Here is an 18,889-nt window from a genome sequence, read left to right on the forward strand (position 1 = left end):
TCTCCATTAGCATTCTTCCCTTGCACCCTTGGGCTGGGCTAGGAGTCAAGGCCTATCCTCCAGGGTTCAGCAGATGAAATGAGAAGAACCCAGACAGGCAGAAGGAGGAGTTGGGGCAAATGCAAGGTGTGGAGGAAAAGCCAAAAGCAGATTAGCTTCAGGCCCAGAATCCCAAGGGTGCTGGGTTGGGTGTGTGCTGAGATGGTACAGGAAGGGTGAGCCAGGATTTGGGATGGCCATGAGGAACGAGAAGGAAGAGAAGGAGGAGGAGGAGGAGGAGGAGGAGGAGGAGGAGGAGGAGGAGGAGGAGGAGGAGGAGGAGGAGGAGGGGGATGTCAGTATCTTGGAGAATAAACACTGTACAAAGAAAGGAACAGAAGGGGACTGGAAAGTGATAGGTATCCCCCCCTACACACACACACACACACACACACACACACACACACACACACACACACACCTGTAGCAGAAGAGGCTAAAGAGAGATCAATCAGGGCCAGATTGAGGAACATGCCTTTGACCCTGAGCCAGAGGTGGAGGAGTTGAGGGTGGAGGATGGCCACAGGAGGGTTTTGAGGGAGTCACAATGAGACCACATGTGCCAAAAAGCTGACACTAGGTGCAGCATGGATGTGAAATACAGGGGTTGAACTGGAATTGGGGTCTGGGGAGAGGCCAGGATAAAAGGGAGGAATCAGGGACATGTGAGTAAGTATGGATGGATGTGAGAATCCACTGACTTCTGGGGATGGGGCATGCGGGGAGCAGAAGGGAGGAGAGAGACCAAGCTGTGAAGTTCAGTCTAGGGATTGGAAATTTTGCTGATACTTCACACACAATCAACAGTCAAATTGGTTCTTCACTATTTGTGTTTCTGGCCAACTGGATGTTCCCAGAGGAGATGCTCAGATACATACTATACTGGCCTTTGACACCCCCAGAAGAGGGCCGGATGAGTTGGTGTGTTGGGAGAAGGATCTCTGCCCAGTGGGATAAAGAGAATGGGGGAATATTGTTAGAAGCATCCACATTGTGGAGGCAAAGATGGGATGCGCCCAGGAGGGAGACAGAGGAGGGGCCGCCTGGAAGGTGGGAGGAAAACAGCAGCACAGGAGGAGGCGCAGGCTGGTGCTGAGAAGTCGTGGTCTCGGGCAAAGAGAAGGTAGCTGGAACCCAGCATCTTGCAGTCCTCCGGAGGCAAGGGTTGGCGGCGTGGAGGCCGATCCCAGAAAGACACTCTCTCATCACTTTCGGCAGCCACCTTCATTTCCATAAGCATCCTTCCTCCTCCCACTTGCTTCAACGGCGACCCAGTTAGAAAAAACAAAATACAAAACACAAAAACAAAACGATGACTGCTGACCCTCAAGTGGAGGGCAGGGGCCTTAGAACGCAACGCGGCTGGCTTGGCTCAGTACCCTGGAGAGCATCCTTGGGCGGGTCTTGGGTGGGCGGAGTCTGCAGCCCTACGGAAGATCTAAGTGACTGAGGGACAGAGGGGTGTGATGTGGAGAGTCTTGGTCTATTTCAGTCCCTCACCCCTTTCCGCACCTCTCTCATCCAGATACTGTCCTGGGGGAGCCCCTGTCCCAGCACGTAGGACTAGTACATTTTGGGTTCCATCCATTCAATTTCTTTCTCCATGAGACAGACAACTATTTACTGAGAAATTAGTGTTTTTCCCCCAAATTTTACAACTGTTTATGTTTGGAATCTGTGACCTTGTCTTTCATGTGAGAAAATGAAATTGGAGTTCAAAGAGGTGAAATTACTTCCTTGTATGTGTGGCAGAGCTGGAATTCAAATCCCATCTGAGCCCCAAAGCTCACTTCATCTTCATTGTTCTGGACCTTGACCTTGTTCCTGCAGATGCTGCTACAGGGAACTGTGAGGTGTGGGCTGGCATTTGGATAAGGAGGAGAGCACCCTACCTTGTTCCCAGGAGATTTCTGAGCAGGAAGCCACTGCTACCATTTCCAGGTGGGAGAGCAGAAAGGGGGCTAGTAGTCAAGACTTTGAGCACCCACATGCAGGAAGCACCCGCTGAACTCTTCTGGCCCAGGTCCAAGGGTCAGATCCTCACAGGTCTGTGAGCAGATTCTGGATCCAAGGGGGAGCTGTGAGAACAACCATGGGCCAGGACCTTGGGGAACATCTCAGTTCACAGGCCTAGAGCAGGGAGGTCCCAAACAGAGGTGCTAGGCTAAGTAAAAAGACACCAGTTCCTGAACTGGCTCAGTTGGCTTTGAACCAGCCTGGCCCTTGTTCCCTCTGAGTGAGAATCATATTTCCCAGAGCTTTCTGTGATTTGCAGGTCTATCTTTGGGGTCCTAACAGAGAAGCAAAAGCTTCCACAGAACCTGACATGTCTGAGGCTACAAGCCTACTGTGTCTATAATACTCTGCTTGGATAGGCTGCCTGCACAAACTGGCTCATTCCTGTTCATCATGCCCTTCAGCTTGTGTCAGGTTTCCATTAAGTCTCAGGGGCTTCTCTGCCTGGAGCCTAGTGTGTGTGTGTGTGGGGGGGGAGGAGGTGGCACTCTCTCCATGACTTGGGGAGATGAGGTCACCCGTGAGACTCACCATAGCATTTCCTTGGATTAGCTCTCCCTTCTGCCTTTAAAGACACAACATAGAGCCTCCTCTAGAAATGCTGCCAACTTTCTGCTTGTGTCAGGGTGGGTAGAGGGGCAAGAAACAGTTCAAGTCATAGCTGATGGGCTTGGCCAATGGTAGATGTTTGCAAATGTGTGAATAGACCAATGGTGGAGTCAGAACTCTATTTCCTTCCCCTGTCTCCCACCCACCACCACGCCTGTGCCATGGCATGGCACTTTCTCTCCCACACGCTACAGTTGTCTACTGAGACAACTGCCTACCTGTTCCTTTGCTAAATGCTCCCATTCTGTTAAGTTAAAGCTTTGTCCTGAAGAGTCCCCCATGAGGACAGGATGTCGATGCAGTAGGTCTTTCCCATGCCTAGAACTTGTGGCCTCTGGAGGGGGGGAGGGGCAGGCTGTAGTCTGGGTACCCACAACTCCTAGCAGTTCAGGCCACAGCTCCCACAGTGACCCTGGGAAACACTCACCAAAGGTAGGCTTTGTGACAAGGCTGAGTCTGCTATGTGACAGACAGCTCACACTGGTATGCGCCCTAGGACATGACACAAAGACAGCCAGAGTGCCTAGAAGGGATGACAGCTAGTTCTGCATGAGGCTTTGCTGTCCCAGATTCGGAGGACAATGGTGTTTTCCCACCCTGAGGGACTTTGTGGTGGGGCCTCAGAGAGCCTGGATTGTGTCCTCCTGTCCCTGGGGTCCCCAGCCTCATCCCTGTTCTCATAGCTGTGTTTCTGTACCCCTTTCTGGTCTCTGTATTTCCCATCTTTATCTCTCAGAGATGCAGCTATCTCTCCGTGTTTCTCTCTGTCTGTGTATCTCTCAGAGTCTCTCCCTCTGTGTGTCTTTTCCCTCCTCCCTCCTCTCCCTCTCTGTCTGGGCCTCTCTCTGTTCCTCCTCCACGCTCCCTCCCCCTTCTGCATTATCAGACTTGCTTTAGCCTCCTCCCAGAGCCAGCCTAGCAGCAGAGGCAGTAGCAGCCGGAGAGGCAGGCGGAGCAGCCCAGGCAGCAGAGCTGGATCGGGTGTTGAGTACAGGCAGAGTCAAGAACCAGCCATTGCTCTTGGCTCCTATGCCTGCTGGGAGTGCCCCAGCCAGAACTCCAGGCAGTGGGGACAGGGGGGACAGGGCGAGGTGCCACCTTAGTCTGGCTGGGGAGGCAGAGGATGAGGAGTGATGGGGCAGGCATGCGGCCACTCCATCCTCTGCAGGAGCCAGCAGTACCCGGCAGCGCGACCGGCTGAGCCGTGAGTACTAGCAAGGGGGTCTGGGGGCTGGATAAGCAGCAGCGAGCGATACCACAGACAGGATCAGGAGTCCCTCTAGGAATTGGGGTTGACATGGGGCTCAGCCACATGGGAGGTTCAATCCTGCTGGGGATGGACGGTTGCAGGATGACAACCTAGGTAGGGGTCTCTATGTAGGGGAGAGATGCCTGGCATCCACCCAGGAGGTGATTAAGCTGGGGTCCTAAAGAGGGGCTCCTGACTGGGGGATGGGTGGTGAGAAGCCTGAACTATCCTTAGGGTGGGGTGAGGAGTTTGGCCAAAGAGTTTCTAGGAGCTCTGGTGGCTGAGGGGTGGTTCAGCACCCTGGAGAAGGACAATCTTTGCCAAGAGTGTGTATAGAGGGGTCTAGGGTGTGTGTATAAGAGAGAATAGGATATATATAAGTAGGAGTTACCCTGGAACAAGATCGTATCAGGGTGACACATTCCACATTCCATAGAATCGGGAATTTAGGGTTTGGGACAGTACCTTATGCAGCTTTCACCTCAAAGCATCCATCCCAGGATAGTGTAGTGAGAGCCACGGAGCTCCTGCTTTGTTCAGGAGCTGCATGTGTGGATGAAAGAGCCACTGTGAGAAGTTCCAAGGTGGCTAGCAGGTGGTGGTGGTGGTGTGTGTATGTGTGTACGCACGCACACATGTGCACATGCATGCACACACCTGTGGAATATAAGGGACATCGTGGGTGTAGAGGTCTTGAGGATTCTGGGGTCCCTGGGGTTGGATGTAAAGCAGCCTGTGTGGGTTTGTGAAAACCAGTGTGTGGCTGTGGGAGGGTACAGCCTGTGTCTGAGTGAGTGCAGGCTGCTGTGTATGGGAGGAGGTATGCGTGTCAGGTCATTTGCATATTGCCCTGCATGCTAATATGTGTGCACTGTCACAGCGACTCAGTATGCATGTTTGCTTGCTTGGGTGTGCATTCACAGTTGTGTGTTATTAGTGCTTGAATAACTGCTTTTTGTGTGTGTAGGTGGATCTGTGTGTTCACCTAAGTGTTCTAGTGTGGGTGTGTGATCATGGGGCGGGTGCAAGAATATGTGTACATCTGGGCCTTTGTGGAAACACTGTACATGTGTGTGCCTATTGGTGCCCATTTATGTGTGTGGGTTCCTTTTCTTTCACGGTTGAATACACAGTTGGGACACTCTGGCCTGCCCAGGGAGGAAGGAGGTGGCTGAGTGTGGAGTGTGACCACCTCTGTGAGCCCAGGACAATTCATTCTGTATCCCGTGGAGAGATGCAGAAAAGAAATAGGCAATAATGGCCCTGTCCTCTGGGGCCCCCTAAGCTGCACAGACACAAAATAGCTCGAGAATAACGAAGCAATAAAGAGCAGCAGAAGCTAACAGGTGGTGCATCCTGGGAATGGCTTCAGCACAAGCTGTGAGGTGGGATTGGGCGGAAGAAACAGGGAGGAAGCTGTGGAGACGTGTGGTGAGAAGTAGCTGCAGGTGGGGCAGGAGCCACATCTTGCAGAACTTTGAACTCCAGATCCCCTGGGCTTTGTACAGAGGTCCCAAGGGAACCTTGAAGAGTTTCCTGCAGGGGAGGGATATGAATATTTGGGCAGAGGAAAGATGGGATTATGTTTGTGTTAGAAATCTGCTTCAGTGATACTGCCAAGGTTGTTCAGAGAGCTGGGCCCAGAAAGGGAGAGCAGGGGCCAGGCCACTTCAAGGGGCAGTAAAGTCTGGGGCCAGGCCGGACAAGTCAGCCAAGGGGCAGATAGAGTAGAACTTTCTGCAGTGCATCTTTAGGGAGAGAGAGAGAGAGAGAGAGAGAGAGAGAGAGAGAGAGAGAGAGAGAGAGAGAGAGAGAGAGACGGAGACGGAGAGAAAGACAGAAAGACAGAGATAGAGAGACAGAGAGACACAGAGAAACAAACAGAGACAGAGACAGACAGAGAGGGAGAGACAGACAGAGACAGAGAGACACAGAGAAACAGAGACAGACAGAGAGGAAGGTAGAGAGACAGAGAGAGACAGAGAAAGACACAGAGACACACAGAGAGAGACAGAGAGACATAGAGAAACAGACAGAGACAGACAGAGAGGAAGGTAGAGAGACAGAGAAAGACACAGAGACACACACAGAGAGACAGAGAGACATAGAGAAACAGACAGAGACAGACAGATAGGGAGGGAGGGAGAGAAAGAGAGAGAGAGAGAGAGAGAGAGAGAGAGAGAGAGAGAGAGAGAGAGAGATATCCTAGCTGAGGTGCATAGTGGCAGAGTTACCTTTTGTTAGCCTCCCCTGACTGCCAATGTAGAGCCGAACCTTATTCTCAGCTTGGTCCTCAGCAGCCTGGCGTCTTCTCCTTTGGGCTCTTGGGCTGCTCAGGGTCAGCTCACTGGGCGTTAACTGGCCATGTTCCCTGCAGCTCCAATCCCAGCTCCCCCTACCCTCCAAGCAGCTCCTGCCACTTTTCCTGCTTCCCACACCAGCTCTTGTCCCCAGAGACTGCTGATGGCCTGTCTGGGATCTAGCCAAATGGTGATGGGGGGGTGTGCTCCCATCAGTACCCCTCTCAGTCTTAATGGACTAGTGTCTCACTCTCAGCTATACTGCTGCCAGCCCTGCATTTCTCTGCCTTCTGCTGCCAGGGCCTTTAAAATATAACCCCTCTGCCTGGGCTCTTTCACTCACGCATTCATTCATTAATTCATTCATTTGTTCATCAACAGGGCCTCCCTGGAGCCTGCTTGGTACCCATGACTCGGTCTTTAGAGACACTAACCCAGTTTTCAGACTCAAAGCATGCTTACTATGAAAGAGACAGGGTGGAAACTGATACCACACAGTGTCCTAAGGTTGTATGGAAAAAGAATATCTCTTCTGAAGGAGAGATATTTGGCTGGCCCTGAAGACTGCTCCTAGTTAAGGAGCAGCAGAAACATGCAAGGATAGGAAGGTATGGATGTCTGTAGTCAAGGTACAGAAAGAACAGGCTAGGAGCCAGAAAGGATGTGGAAAGAGGCAGACAGGGCCAAAGAGGCCAGTGTTTGTAGGGTCTCCAACGTCACCCCCAGGAGTGTGGCCCTTGTCCCAGGAAGCAGAGGTGGGCAAAGATTTTTTGATAGATTGCCTCTGCTAGGAAGCCCTCATAGGCTGTCTCTTCTCTCTAACCCTGTATAACCCACCTTGCAGTTTTGATCCTGCATGGACCAGGGTTGATGATGTGGCTCAAATGCGGCCCTCTGATGTCTCCTGTGTTTACCCACACAGCCAAGGAGATCCTCAGGGGCCGCCCCATCTTCCCACCCTAGTCTACAAGGCTTCTTCTCCAAATTTTGGATGTCAGAGCCATCCCGTGGCAGTTGCTCCCTTTCTATGTGGTGTGCTGGCTGCTCTGACCAGCTCCTGACTCGCACACTCCAAAGACACTCACTCCTCTCTGCTTGGGTAGCCCATTCCTTGAAAGCAACCCAGGGCTGTTTACTCCAAGTACCTGGCTTGGCTTTATGTCCTTTCTCCATGCTAGGTCATTGTCCTTGTCCTAAGCTGTTGCATTCAAGGGTATAAAATGGTCTAGGAGGGATAGCATCTCAGGCTCAGGCTGAGTGAAGGAAATGAACAGCTTCTAGTGAAAATACATAGTGAGCTGCGTGGAGGCAGGGGGATGACTCTTTTTAAGAAACCATAATACAGAAGCAAGCATGGCCTGAAGGGGAAATGAAGATAGATTATAAGAAGAACTTTCCACCACCGTAGAAGGGCTGCAGAATCTGCTGGCTGGGTGACTGATGGAGGAGAAAGTGTCTCAGGATGGGAAAGAGTTAGAGGCAAGTCTTTATTCATCCTTGATCCTCCTGCAGGTGACCAACATCAGCCAGGGATAAGGACATGGGATTCAGTGATGGAGGGAGGGTCATTCATTCATTCTTTCCTGGAGCTGGTGCCCAGCTGAGTATTGCATTCCTAAAGGACATGGATGGAGCCAATGACAGTGACGGAGGAAGGAGCCACATTCCTTTCTTGTGCCTGGGCCACTGGTGCAGCCTTCGAAGGAAGAGTCACTTCTAGCCAAATTGAAAGCACACAATGTACAAAGGCCAGGCAGCGCTAGCATGGCTTTACTTATGCCAGGACTAGCAGAGTTCAGAGTGGCCTAAGTTTGAAGTGTATGCTGGGAGGGAAGCACTGAAAAAGGAGCAAGGAATCAAGGGTAGACTATAGGTAGCACTTTCAGCCAAGAAGGTGTCTCTGACAGCTTGGACATGTAAATAGTCTTGTAAATGTGCAACGTTTTTGGTTGCTTCTAGTGCCCCTGCTCAGGACCTGCCAAAGAACACCATACTGGCTGAGAATGGTTCAGTGAAATAAGCAGAGACCTTGGAAATAGGGCAAGGCAGTATTTGAAGAATGGGAGCCCTTCCAGAAAGTAGCATGCAAATGAATGCAAAACAATATTCAAATCAGTCCGTTGAGCTTGGCAGGTTAGGTGCTGGCCTCCCGCTCCCTCTGCCCCAGGCCCAGGCAGCCAGGATGGCTTTATCTGCTGCTCCAAGTGCCCTGGCTTGTCTGACCGACCCACAGACTATGGCCTCCAGGGTGGGGACCACGAGCTTCCTGTCAGTACCTCAATTCTCTTGGGATATCGATATATTTAGTAACGAATCTTTTCACACGTTTATCTTTCATTGTTCAGCTGCCCACTCCCTGGGAAAGGCCAGTTCCCTAATGATGTGACCCACTTCTTGAAGTCCCTGGAGTGATAGTCTCACTACCCTTTCTGAGGCAGCCAGAGCTTGGTGCAACAGAAGGAGTCGGTGTCCGACATCTGGGAGTACTTCCCACTAGTGTTGCTGAGATGAGTGAACCTTGAGACTTCTGGGGTATTCCTCCTGGTTCAGAAGAAGCTTTGAAGACGGGGCATGGTGGGGGTTGGGGGGAGGTGGCAAACAGACATAGGTTCTTCCCAGAGCCATGTGTCCTGGGAAAGTTGCTCCACTCACTCTGAACCTTGAACATGAAGTGTGCAGTGGCAATAAGCCTTCTGTCCTCACAGGATAGTTGTGAAGAATCTGGAAGCACAGAACGTAGCGCTAGGAATTGAGTGAGTGCTCATATAGAGGCTAGCTGCTGTCACTGTAGAACACCCACACTCACCTACACTTTTAGACCACGGCTAGGAGCCCAGAGAGCGTCAGCGTGTGGGAAAGACAGGAGGCGGTGGGTGTGGTGAGAGGCACAGATGCTCTGTGGGCAGAAAGAGGTGTCTGATGGACATATAACCACCTTTCTAGGCTGCACCTGCCTGGCCTAAGACTAACCCCAGAGGGTACAATGGAAGAAAGAGCTCATTGAGGAAGGGGTTAAACTCGTGGCCACACCCACAGCAGCTTCGGTCATTCTGGGAATTGTAGTTTGGTGTATGTTTGCAGTAAGTACACTTGGTCTAGCCTCTTTTTAGCCAAATCTACACCCTGCTGCTGAGGCTGGTAGTTGGCAGGCCCTAGTAGGGTAGGGTTGGGGGCTGGGGAGCGCATAGATGAAGCAGCCTTGACCCTTTCTCTGCTCCCTGCCAGCTTGCTGTGTGCTTGAGTTTGGAGGTAGGAGCAGGGATCAAAGGATTAAGTCATAATGAGAACTCTTGCACATGCACAGGGAAGTTTACAGCTGCCTGAGCCCGATTTCCACAGCTATGATCTTCTTTAATCCCCTCCACAAACCCGAGAGGCTGCTGTTTTCTGGGTGAGGGAGCAGAGATTCAAGAAGGGACTGACTTGCCCATTGGGATGAGTGGAGCCCAGCTAGGGGCACAGGGTGCTCAGGCCCTCAAAGCTTCTGCTCTTTTCATGATTTATTGGTCCAGATGGCAAAGCACTAGCCTTGAAGAACAGGAAAGATCTGGACGATTCAAGTTGGGGATGAGGCCTCTCAGTAGAGGAACAAGAGCTGGCTGAGACAATGAAAGCAAGAACTGCATTCTGGGATATAAGGCCAAGGGGAGGGGGAGAGCTAGACTAGGCCTAAAGACCCGATCTCAAGCTGAGTTTGGATGTGTGGCTGTGATCTGCTAGAACTCCCATCCCAAGGGCTTGGAGTGAGGGTCAGACATGGTCACCATGGGGCCTTGGGAAGGTTGACCTTGAAGCCTTGGGGTCACTGATTGACTTGGACAGACCCATGGCTGTCTAAAGCTAACTTCATCCTTGGAGCACCCAGCATTTGTGTTCTTGTCCTCTTCTTCCTTTTTGCTGCCCAGGCTGGGGATTGGTACACTACAATGGAACTGTGCTGTAATGTCACATGAACCCAGCAGGGGTCGCTGCATACTCCGTTCCAGCCCCAATCTTGGATGTTGGAAAGACCCGGAAAGAAGAGTGAGCAAGGAGCTTAGATGGTGGAGAGAGGGTGACCTTGCTCCCCACCTCCCATTGCAAAGGCATGCGTGGTGAGGAGTGAGGATGGAGAACAGTTGGGACCTCAAATAGCAGGGGCAGACATGCTGGAGAAATGAAGCTCAGAGATAAGAGATTTCCACTTCACAGTTCAGGGACTGACTGACTGGGGAATAGACTTAGAATCACCTTGTGCTTAGGTTTAGTTTTTATTTTATTTTATATTGTTTGAAATTTGTCTGATGCTGAAATGCAGGATAATATTAGTTGGTGTGTGGTGTGTGGTACATGGTGTGATGTGTGTGTGTGTGTGTGTGTGTGTGTGTGTGTATGTGTACCTGAGTGTGATCTTCAAGTCTTAGGTATGTGTATACTGGTTAAAGAGGGGGAGAATGTAGGGACTTGTGTTTGTGAAAAATTGTGTATAATTTGTATGTGTGTGCTTGTGTGTTCATTCTTGTACCCAAATCTTGGTAGATAATTGTGTATGCAAGTGTGGCTTGTGTGTATGTGTGTGCACATGTAGAGTGTTATGCACATGTGTTCTAGTGTGACACTGTGGGTATTTGGGTTTGCAAGGTGTGTGTGTGTGTGTGTGTGTGTGTGTAGGGCCTCAGGCCTGTACTGCTGATGAAGTAAGGCCTCACTGAGGTCTGGCCCCTCATCACCCTCCCTCTTGAGTCCTCCTGCCTGAGGGTAGAGAGGGCCTTGAGAGGCTGAGCTTCAGGGGAATAGTTTCCTTGTCTTGTGTTCAGGTTGGGTGGTTGGACTCTTTGGCCATTAATTGAGAGGCTAGATGTGGCTGGAGAGGGGAGGCTGCATTCCCCCCAGGATGACCACACCTTCACGGTGCTCACAAGGCTTTAGGGCTCCCAGGCCTGTCTGCTTATTCAGAAGCAACTATCAAAGCCCAGAGAGGAACAGTGAAATCACCCAACAAAATCAGGGAGAGAGACGGCTTGGAGTGGAGAGAAGGGTGTGTCTGGCTTGGAAGGCCTCTCCCTCAGACCCTTAGGCAGTTGGGGCACCCTGAGGAGATCCAAGGCTGTGCTTGTGTCCCCCCCCCCCCCCACCTGAGAGTCTCCACTCCTCTTGGCTTCTGCCTTTGAAGTTTTTACCAGAGTTTCTGCATGCAGCGAGATGCAGCGAGATGCCTTCCGGAGGTTTGTGAAGTCTGTCATTCCACAGAACACAGGGACTCCATGAGAGGAGTTTAGTGATAGGTGTGTGTGTGTGGGTGGGTGGGGGGCTCCTTTTAGAGCTTCAATTGTGTCATTTTGAGCAGAGCCTTTATTTTAGGCTTCTCCTGTTCTGACATTGAAGGGTTCCCTACGATCTCTCCATGAGCTCCGGGTGTTGAGATTGTGCTGGCCTATGTATAAGGAGGTCCAGAAAGTCAGCTCCGCCCCAGGGCAGGATGCAGGATGCCCCTGCAATAGGCTGTGTTCCATTCATGAGGCAGGAGGCTACACGCGGGCTACAACTGCCAAGAATTTTGTTGCAAACTAAAGTAAACATCCAGCAGTAGCTGCGTGGTGGTGGCACAGGAAGCTGCCTGAGGAGGTGAGGCTCTGCTGGGCTCCTCAGCAGCTGTGCTAGTTAGTGCAAGGAAAGGCTGCTTGGCCTAACTAGAGACTGAAACAGAGAAACCTGTCCCTGGTACTAGAGAGAACTCTGTCCTCATGAGCTTTGAAACTAGAAGCCCCAGTGTCCTCTACCTGCACTCATTCGACTCCCATCATCCAAGGGGTGGGGGGTCTTGGAACATAGAGAAGGAAGGCAGTGTTGAGGGGGTGACATAGGTTCTGGCTGGAAAGAACTGGGGTGAGGAACAGGCAGGAGTACCAATGCCCTTATCATGTCAGAGAATTCAGAATTGCTTTAAAGCTCTGAGTGGCAGCCCAAGTGGAGAGAAGAAATGTTTTTGAGTTTTTCTTTATTTACTTTAAACATTTAATTTATATGTATTTTATTTTACTTTTGCCCCTTTGAGACAGGGTCTCCTTGTGGCTCAAGGTAGCTTGGAACTTACTATGTAGTCAGGATAGCCTTGGGCTCTTGGTCTCTTTGGTGCTCCCCCTGGAGTTCTGGGACTTCCAGCATGCAACAGCACAGCCTGAAGCAGGAAGGGATGTCTCCAGAGTGTCCTCTATAAAATCTTAGAAATTGCTTGTTTTTATCACCTCAACAGTTTTTTAAGGAGTCAGTACCATTGTGTAGAGAACAACCCAATTGTCTCTCAAGCAGTTTCCCTGTAGGCTGTGCTGAGGTGGGGCTTCCTGTTGAGACCCTTTGATTGGCAGTGGGAAGGCCTAGGGGCAAGAGGACACTGGACCCAAGAGCCCAAGTCTAGGCCTGGAGAAGAGGCTACCAGTGACTGTGGCCACCACCACCTGACAATAGGAGTGGGTGCTGAGGAACAAACACCCATGCTCTCTCCCTTCCCCCTCTCTGCTCTCTGGCAGCACCCCGCCTACATCAGCAGAACTTGTCTGAAAGTGGTGTGTGTGTGTGTGGTATCCATGTGTGATGTGCCTGTGTATAAGTGCATGTGTATGGTGTGGTATGTGTGTGTGTGCCTGTGTTGTGTGGTGTGCATGTGTTGTGTGTGGCATGGTGTATGGTATATGTGTGTGTGTGCGCGCACACACACACACACACACACACACACACACACACGTGAGTGCTCGAGGTGTGTGTGTGATAAGTCGAGAGGAAGCAGCGGCTAGAGGCCAGCCTCCCAGCAGGAAAGGATTGAACTTGAATCTGAAAGGACAAACGGATGATGGGAAGACAAAGTCCAGAGAGGGTAGAGGCTGGCCCACAGTCACACACATGGTTGATCTCAGAGTTAATACCAAAACCAGGTCTAGCCTTTAAACATGTGCTCTCACATTGACTTTGGTCTGGTGGGTGCTTCCTGAGAGGCCCCATATGCACATCTGTGGTTGCTGTCAACCTAGGAATGTCTTCCGGCCCTGCCTTTTGCTCCTCCTATCTGTGTATCATGGGGGGAGGGGTGCTGCTAAGGAATGCCCTTCGTAGGATCCACTCATGGGCATGGGCTCTGCACTCTACTGTGCCACCTACTCGGGCATTTCAGTTGTCTTTGATGATGCCCAGGGTGCTCTACCTCTGCTCATCACCCAGCCGATGGAGATTAACTAGCTGGTCCTCTCCCTGCTGTGTTAGAAACAGGTGTGCCCAGATGTGAGTACTGGAGTGACTTACTAAGATTCTTACCAGTGATGTTGGAGTTGACCTACCAGAGCGACAGTGTGTGTGTGTGTGTGTGTGTGTGTGTGTGTGTGTGTGTGTGTGACAGGTACAGGGCTCTGGGGCAGGAGGAAGAACCTGGGGATAGATAGGCAGACAAAGAATCTCAGCTCCCATCAGGAAATAGAGGTTTCGGGCTGGAGAGATGGCTCAGCAGTTAAGAGCTCTGACTCTTCTTCCTGAGGTCCTGAGTTCAATTCCCAACAACCACATGGTGGCTCACAACCATCTGTAATGAGTTCTGATGCTCTTTTCTGGCGTGTCTGAAGGTAGCTGCAGTGTACTCATATGCATAAAATACATAAAATCTTTTTAAAAATTAAAAAAAAGGAAATAGAGGTTTCAGTGGGGTCAGGTTACAGTTACTCTGGGGTTAGGGGGATTAAGCAGTCAGAAAGGGGATGCTGTGTTGACCCAGATGAGAGGGCAGCAATCCCCCTGAGGAGTAGCTGAAGATATGTAAGTTGCTTTGATGGGTCAGAGGGGTCGTGTCAGCTCTACCCTGGCTCACCGACCTGAGTTTTGGTCAGTTTTCTTTGATGCTCCTGATCTTCCTTCAGGGACAACCCTCCTTACCAGGCTGTCTGCAGGGACAGCCCTCCCTGCTTCATGCTGCCTGTACTTTACACTCTTGGAACACCCGTTAATTTTACCCATAGGTCACACTCCCCAATTCTTTCCCCACTCCCGGAGAGCAAAGTTGGGCCACTGCTTTTCATCTCCACGTTATATTTGTGATCCCAGCAATACCAAGTCCACACCAAATTCTCTCTTGAAGAGCTTCCTCCCGGCTGAGGCGTCCATCTTTATTGCTGTCCTGAGCCGAGCCCTGGCTCTGGGCCTTCTTGGGAGATGAGTCAGTGAGGGTGGCTCCCTTCCTCGTGATGCTGAAGGGTTAGGGACTCTGGCCCAGCCACCTCATCAGTGCCACACACCAGCGGGAACTTGCAGCTTCCAATGGGCCTTGAGCCTTGACTCTCATTATCAGGGATAATTAGCTACCTTCAGCCTCACTCAGTGTGCGATGATCATGATCGTTAGGTGCTACTGTGGGCAGCTGGGTCTTTTTGCTGCACCGCCTCCTGCTCAGCCTGTTCCTCTGGCTCCAGCTGCCTGACCTGATGAATTAGGTGTCATGGCCACAAACACACAAGGCACCGAGAATCTAGGCTTAGGGACACAAACACCAACACAGGTTCTCAGAGAGAAACAAACTCAAACGATTTATATCTCACTACAGGAAGAAGCTCACAGTACATGAAGAGGCACCATGTACACGGCAGTCATTAGTGTGTATTGAACAACAGACACAGGCTCGTCTAAGACTGGCCTAGAAACTGGAGAGAGAACAACTAGACACATCCAAGCACACAGAGCAGGCTCATTGACCCAAGCAGACAGCATGATGGGACTCAACTCATGCATGCTGCATCCCAGGAAATCACTCGTGATTGGCATGGGTACAGCACTGCCAAAGTCAGACCCAGTCACTGTTTGGGTCTGTTTCTATCAGGAGAAGAATCCTTCCTTGATGATCCCTGTCTTTTATTTTGATTTTAGCGTCTCCTCTTTCAGGGGACTTCCCAGACCCCAACACACTATAGATGTATTTATATAGATGACATATACATATATATTGATATCAATATATATGCATTGATATAGATTTAGGGCTGAGCAGTCATGGCACTTATTTTTGGTACTCTGACCAGTTATGTGTCTGCATTAACAGCTGTGCACTGCAAAAAAGAAGCTTCTCTGACCAAGGTTGAGAGCAGCATAAATCTATAGGAATAAACGTAAATATTTAGAAAGCACTTTGACAATATGCCCATTTAACAAAACAACCATAGACGGTTGTCCCCTATGAACTATGACCTCCGCAGCCATGGGGTTCTGGATAAGTTTATACAGTGCCAGGCGTGAATGCTTTGTTGTAGAGCAGGCCTCAAATCCAATCAGAAAGCAGTTGGTTACCCCGTAACACTTGTGCCACCATCTTGCCTGGTAGGTTAGTGTTGTAGCATGCAGGGTCCAGGGCTGAGTTAACTATAGATGCCTTCTCTCCTTCAGTATAACGATACAGTAGCCTGTCTGATGGATACATGCTGGTGCTATGAGAGCTAGCCAGCAGGGAGAAAGTTTCCCAGCCTGTTCTGGGTTAATTTCTCTATGTCCTGCAACCAAAATGTGTGGTGTCTTTGGCAGTAGGATCTTAACACCTAGTTATGATAGGCAACCAAGAGCAATGGGAATAGCCTGTGATGTTCTGGGGGCTTCTGGGAGATTCCCTGACCAATAAATCAAGGTTGGGTACCCAGTGTCTGGTATTGATATTTTAGCTTAATTATTAATGTCTGTAGGGGACAGCATCATTCATAGATTCAGGGTACCTTCTTTCAAAGGCCACCTTCTTTTGAGACAGGTTCCTACTATGTAGCCCTGACCAGTCTAGAACTAGCTATGTAGACTAGGCTGGCCTTGAACTCACAGAGATCTGCCTGCCTCTGCCTCCTAAGTTCTGGCATTAAAGGCATGCAACATCATGACTGATTTCAAACTCCTTTTCAAAAACATAGAGGGCAGGAGAGATGGCTCAGCAGTTAAGAACACTTGGTGTTCCTGCAGAGGACCTGGGTTGTTCCCAGCACCCACATGATGACCCATAACCATCTGTAACTCCAGTTCCAGGAGATCTACTACTCTCTTTTGGCCTCCGTGGGCATCGGGCAGGCTCATAGTACATATTCATACATGCAGGCAAAACAGGCACATACATATAAAATAAAAAATGTTCCAAGAGTCTATATTTTAATTAATGTAGACAGTACTGGGTTTCTATAATTCATGACTTTGGGGTTAGTTAACCCAACCCCACATCCTCCTCACCCTCATTACCCCTCTCTCATACCCACTTAAACCTTTAGTCCCCAGTATTCCCCTCTTTAGTGTGTAATGTGTTCTTTTAACTCCTCCCTCCATGAAGACCTAGTCCCCTCTTATGGTCCCTGGCCTGATAGGACCATTTTTTTGTGCCCCCCCCCCATCAACCTTGAAGGTATCACTAACTATTTATCACACACATGGCTTTTGTCAAGTCTGGGGTGAGGAATTTTGTTTTTTGTTCTCCCATATCCGGTGCGATTGTGGCAGTGGGTGTGAACGGGCCATTAAACTGAGAAACTGGACAGAGGCTAATGTGAAGGGGATGAGTCACCCACAGCATGGAGGGACCCCTGCTGCTCAGGGCCCAGAAGGCTCTGAACTCACTGCTTCCTTCTTCTCTCAGACACTGTGGTTTCTTTTATGTTTTTCCCAGGCTTGTGGGCCAACCCAGTTCCCTCCTTCCCCAAGCTGGCCTTGCCTCTCGCCAACTCTCTTATATGCGCTGATTTATGTGGAGTGTGCCTGGGCTCTCGTCTCCCCTGCTCTCTTCTCTCCTCCCCTTTCCTCCTTTCCTCTCCTCTGCTCTCCTCCCCTCCCCTTTCCTTTCCTCTGTCTCCTCTTCCATGTCCTCCTCTCCTAACTCCTTCTCTTTCCCTTTCCTCTTACCATTTGCTCATGCTTTTCCTTCTTTTGTTTTATTTGTGGTTTGGGTCATAGTCTTTCTGTGTAGCCCAGGCTAGCCTTGAACTCTCAATTCTTTCTCCATCTCCTTCAGTTTTGGGATTACAGGTAGGCACCACCACATTCAGCTTCTGCTTCTACTTCTAAGCACTCTTCAGTCAAGCCATGGGCTCAGACGGCATGGCCTCCACATACAGCTTCCTAAGCTGTGCAATTTAGAGCCATCAGGGGAAGCAGTAGGAGGTTCTTATGAATGAAAGCCTGGCACATCCCAGTGGCAGGACCTGAGAGGCCTGCCCCCTTTGTTCCTGCTTCTGTGGGTGGGCATGATCCTGGCACCCACCTCATTAGGGCTGCTGCGAGGATGAACTGAGACCACATGGGTAATACCCCTGGCATGCACTGGGGCCCTCTCCTGGGCTGTGGAGAGTGGGAAACGAGCTAATGAGACTCAGGATGTGCAGGTGCACACAGGAGCTGCCTATTGACACCTTGCTAATTGGCACCGAGCAAACCAAACATCTGCGCCGTGAGCACCTACTAAGCACACACTATTGCCACTCAGCTCCTCCTGAGTCCCAGCACAGCTGTTCCTGCCATGAGGGCCTGGAGGGTGGAGATGGGACTTCTCCTTTTAAATGTTTGAAAGTATGTGTTTTATTGATTATAACTTACATATAATAAAACCTCTAATGAAAGAGTGTAATTAATTTTAGTAAATCTGTAGCCATGTAATCACCATTGAAATTAAGAAAGGCATTTTTAAAAAGATTTATTTTTGTTACATGTATGAGTGTTTGCCTGCACATTATTCAGTGCACCACATATGTGTCTGGTTCCTGCAGAGGTCAAAAGACAATTGTGAGTCCCCTGGAACTGGCGTTATAGGTGGTTGCGAGCCACTGTGGGAAAATGGGAGCCAAACTCTAGGTCCTTTGCAAGAGCAGCTGCACTTTTACTTACATAGCCATCTCATCATCTTATTCTCCTCCTTGGAATGCTCTGTTGTGCCCTTGTAGTGATTCGTGTGTGTGTGTGTGTGTGTGTGTGTGTGTGTGTGTGTGTATGTATGCGTGGTGTGTGTGTCTGTATATATGTCTGTGTGTGCATGTCTCTGTGTGTCTCTGTGTATGTTTGTGTGTCTCTCTGTTGTGTTTGTGTGTACCTTTTTCTCTCTGTGTGTGAGCACATGTGTTGTGTGTGTCTGTATATATGTATGTGTATCTCTCTGTGTGTCTCTCTCTGTGTCTGTGTGTATCTGTGTGTATGTGTGTCTCTGTGTGTGTCTATATATGTATGTGTGTGCTTGTATCTCTCTCTCTCTTTCTCTTTCTGTGTGTGTGTGTATGTGTAGACTGGGGTAGGACTGTGAGAGGTGCTGGGTTTTCCTTGCACTGACAACTTGGTCACATATAGTTAGACTGCCTTGTATGTGCTGGGTGGTGCTAAGGAACTGGTCACCTTCTCTGGGCCCTAATATCTGCCACTACCAAGGTGACAAGGGCAGCCAGTATAAAGGATACTTAAGATGTGTCTCATGATGACATACCCTGGATATGAAACTGGAGTGGTGTCCTCAGAAAGGCATAGATTAGGGGGCAAGGAGTAGAGGGTCTGCACTTCCACAAATCTGCTTCTCCAGGTGTTCTCTGGGGCCCTGATAGCCATATATGGCCCCAGATTAGAGCAGAAACCTGACTAAGATGACTCTATTGCCCCCATCAGGGGCCCCAACCCCATTCTTTGGATTACCAATTCCCTGAAAAGAAGGGGGCCACTCTTGTTCCCCAGT

The 18,889-nt window shown here is 50.2% G+C and overlaps 1 protein-coding gene across 2 annotated transcripts in view; it reads left to right on the forward strand.

Moving 5' to 3' along the window:
* Positions 1-3,677: 3,677 nt before the first annotated feature.
* Pde2a (phosphodiesterase 2A) overlaps positions 3,678-18,889 on the forward strand; it is a 91,104-nt gene continuing 75,892 nt past the window's right edge. Inside the window, exon 1 of one of the 2 annotated variants that reach the window (XM_076938951.1) lies at positions 3,678-3,868. In XM_076938951.1, coding sequence (XP_076795066.1) covers positions 3,798-3,868 — 71 coding nt within the window. In that variant the 5' untranslated portion in view covers positions 3,678-3,797. The remainder of the gene's footprint in view (positions 3,869-18,889) is intronic. The other variant, XM_034512349.2, reaches the window with a different exon arrangement.

The sequence above is a fragment of the Arvicanthis niloticus genome, chromosome 1 (assembly GCF_011762505.2).
Source record: "Arvicanthis niloticus isolate mArvNil1 chromosome 1, mArvNil1.pat.X, whole genome shotgun sequence".
Classification (NCBI taxonomy): Eukaryota; Metazoa; Chordata; class Mammalia; order Rodentia; family Muridae; genus Arvicanthis; species Arvicanthis niloticus.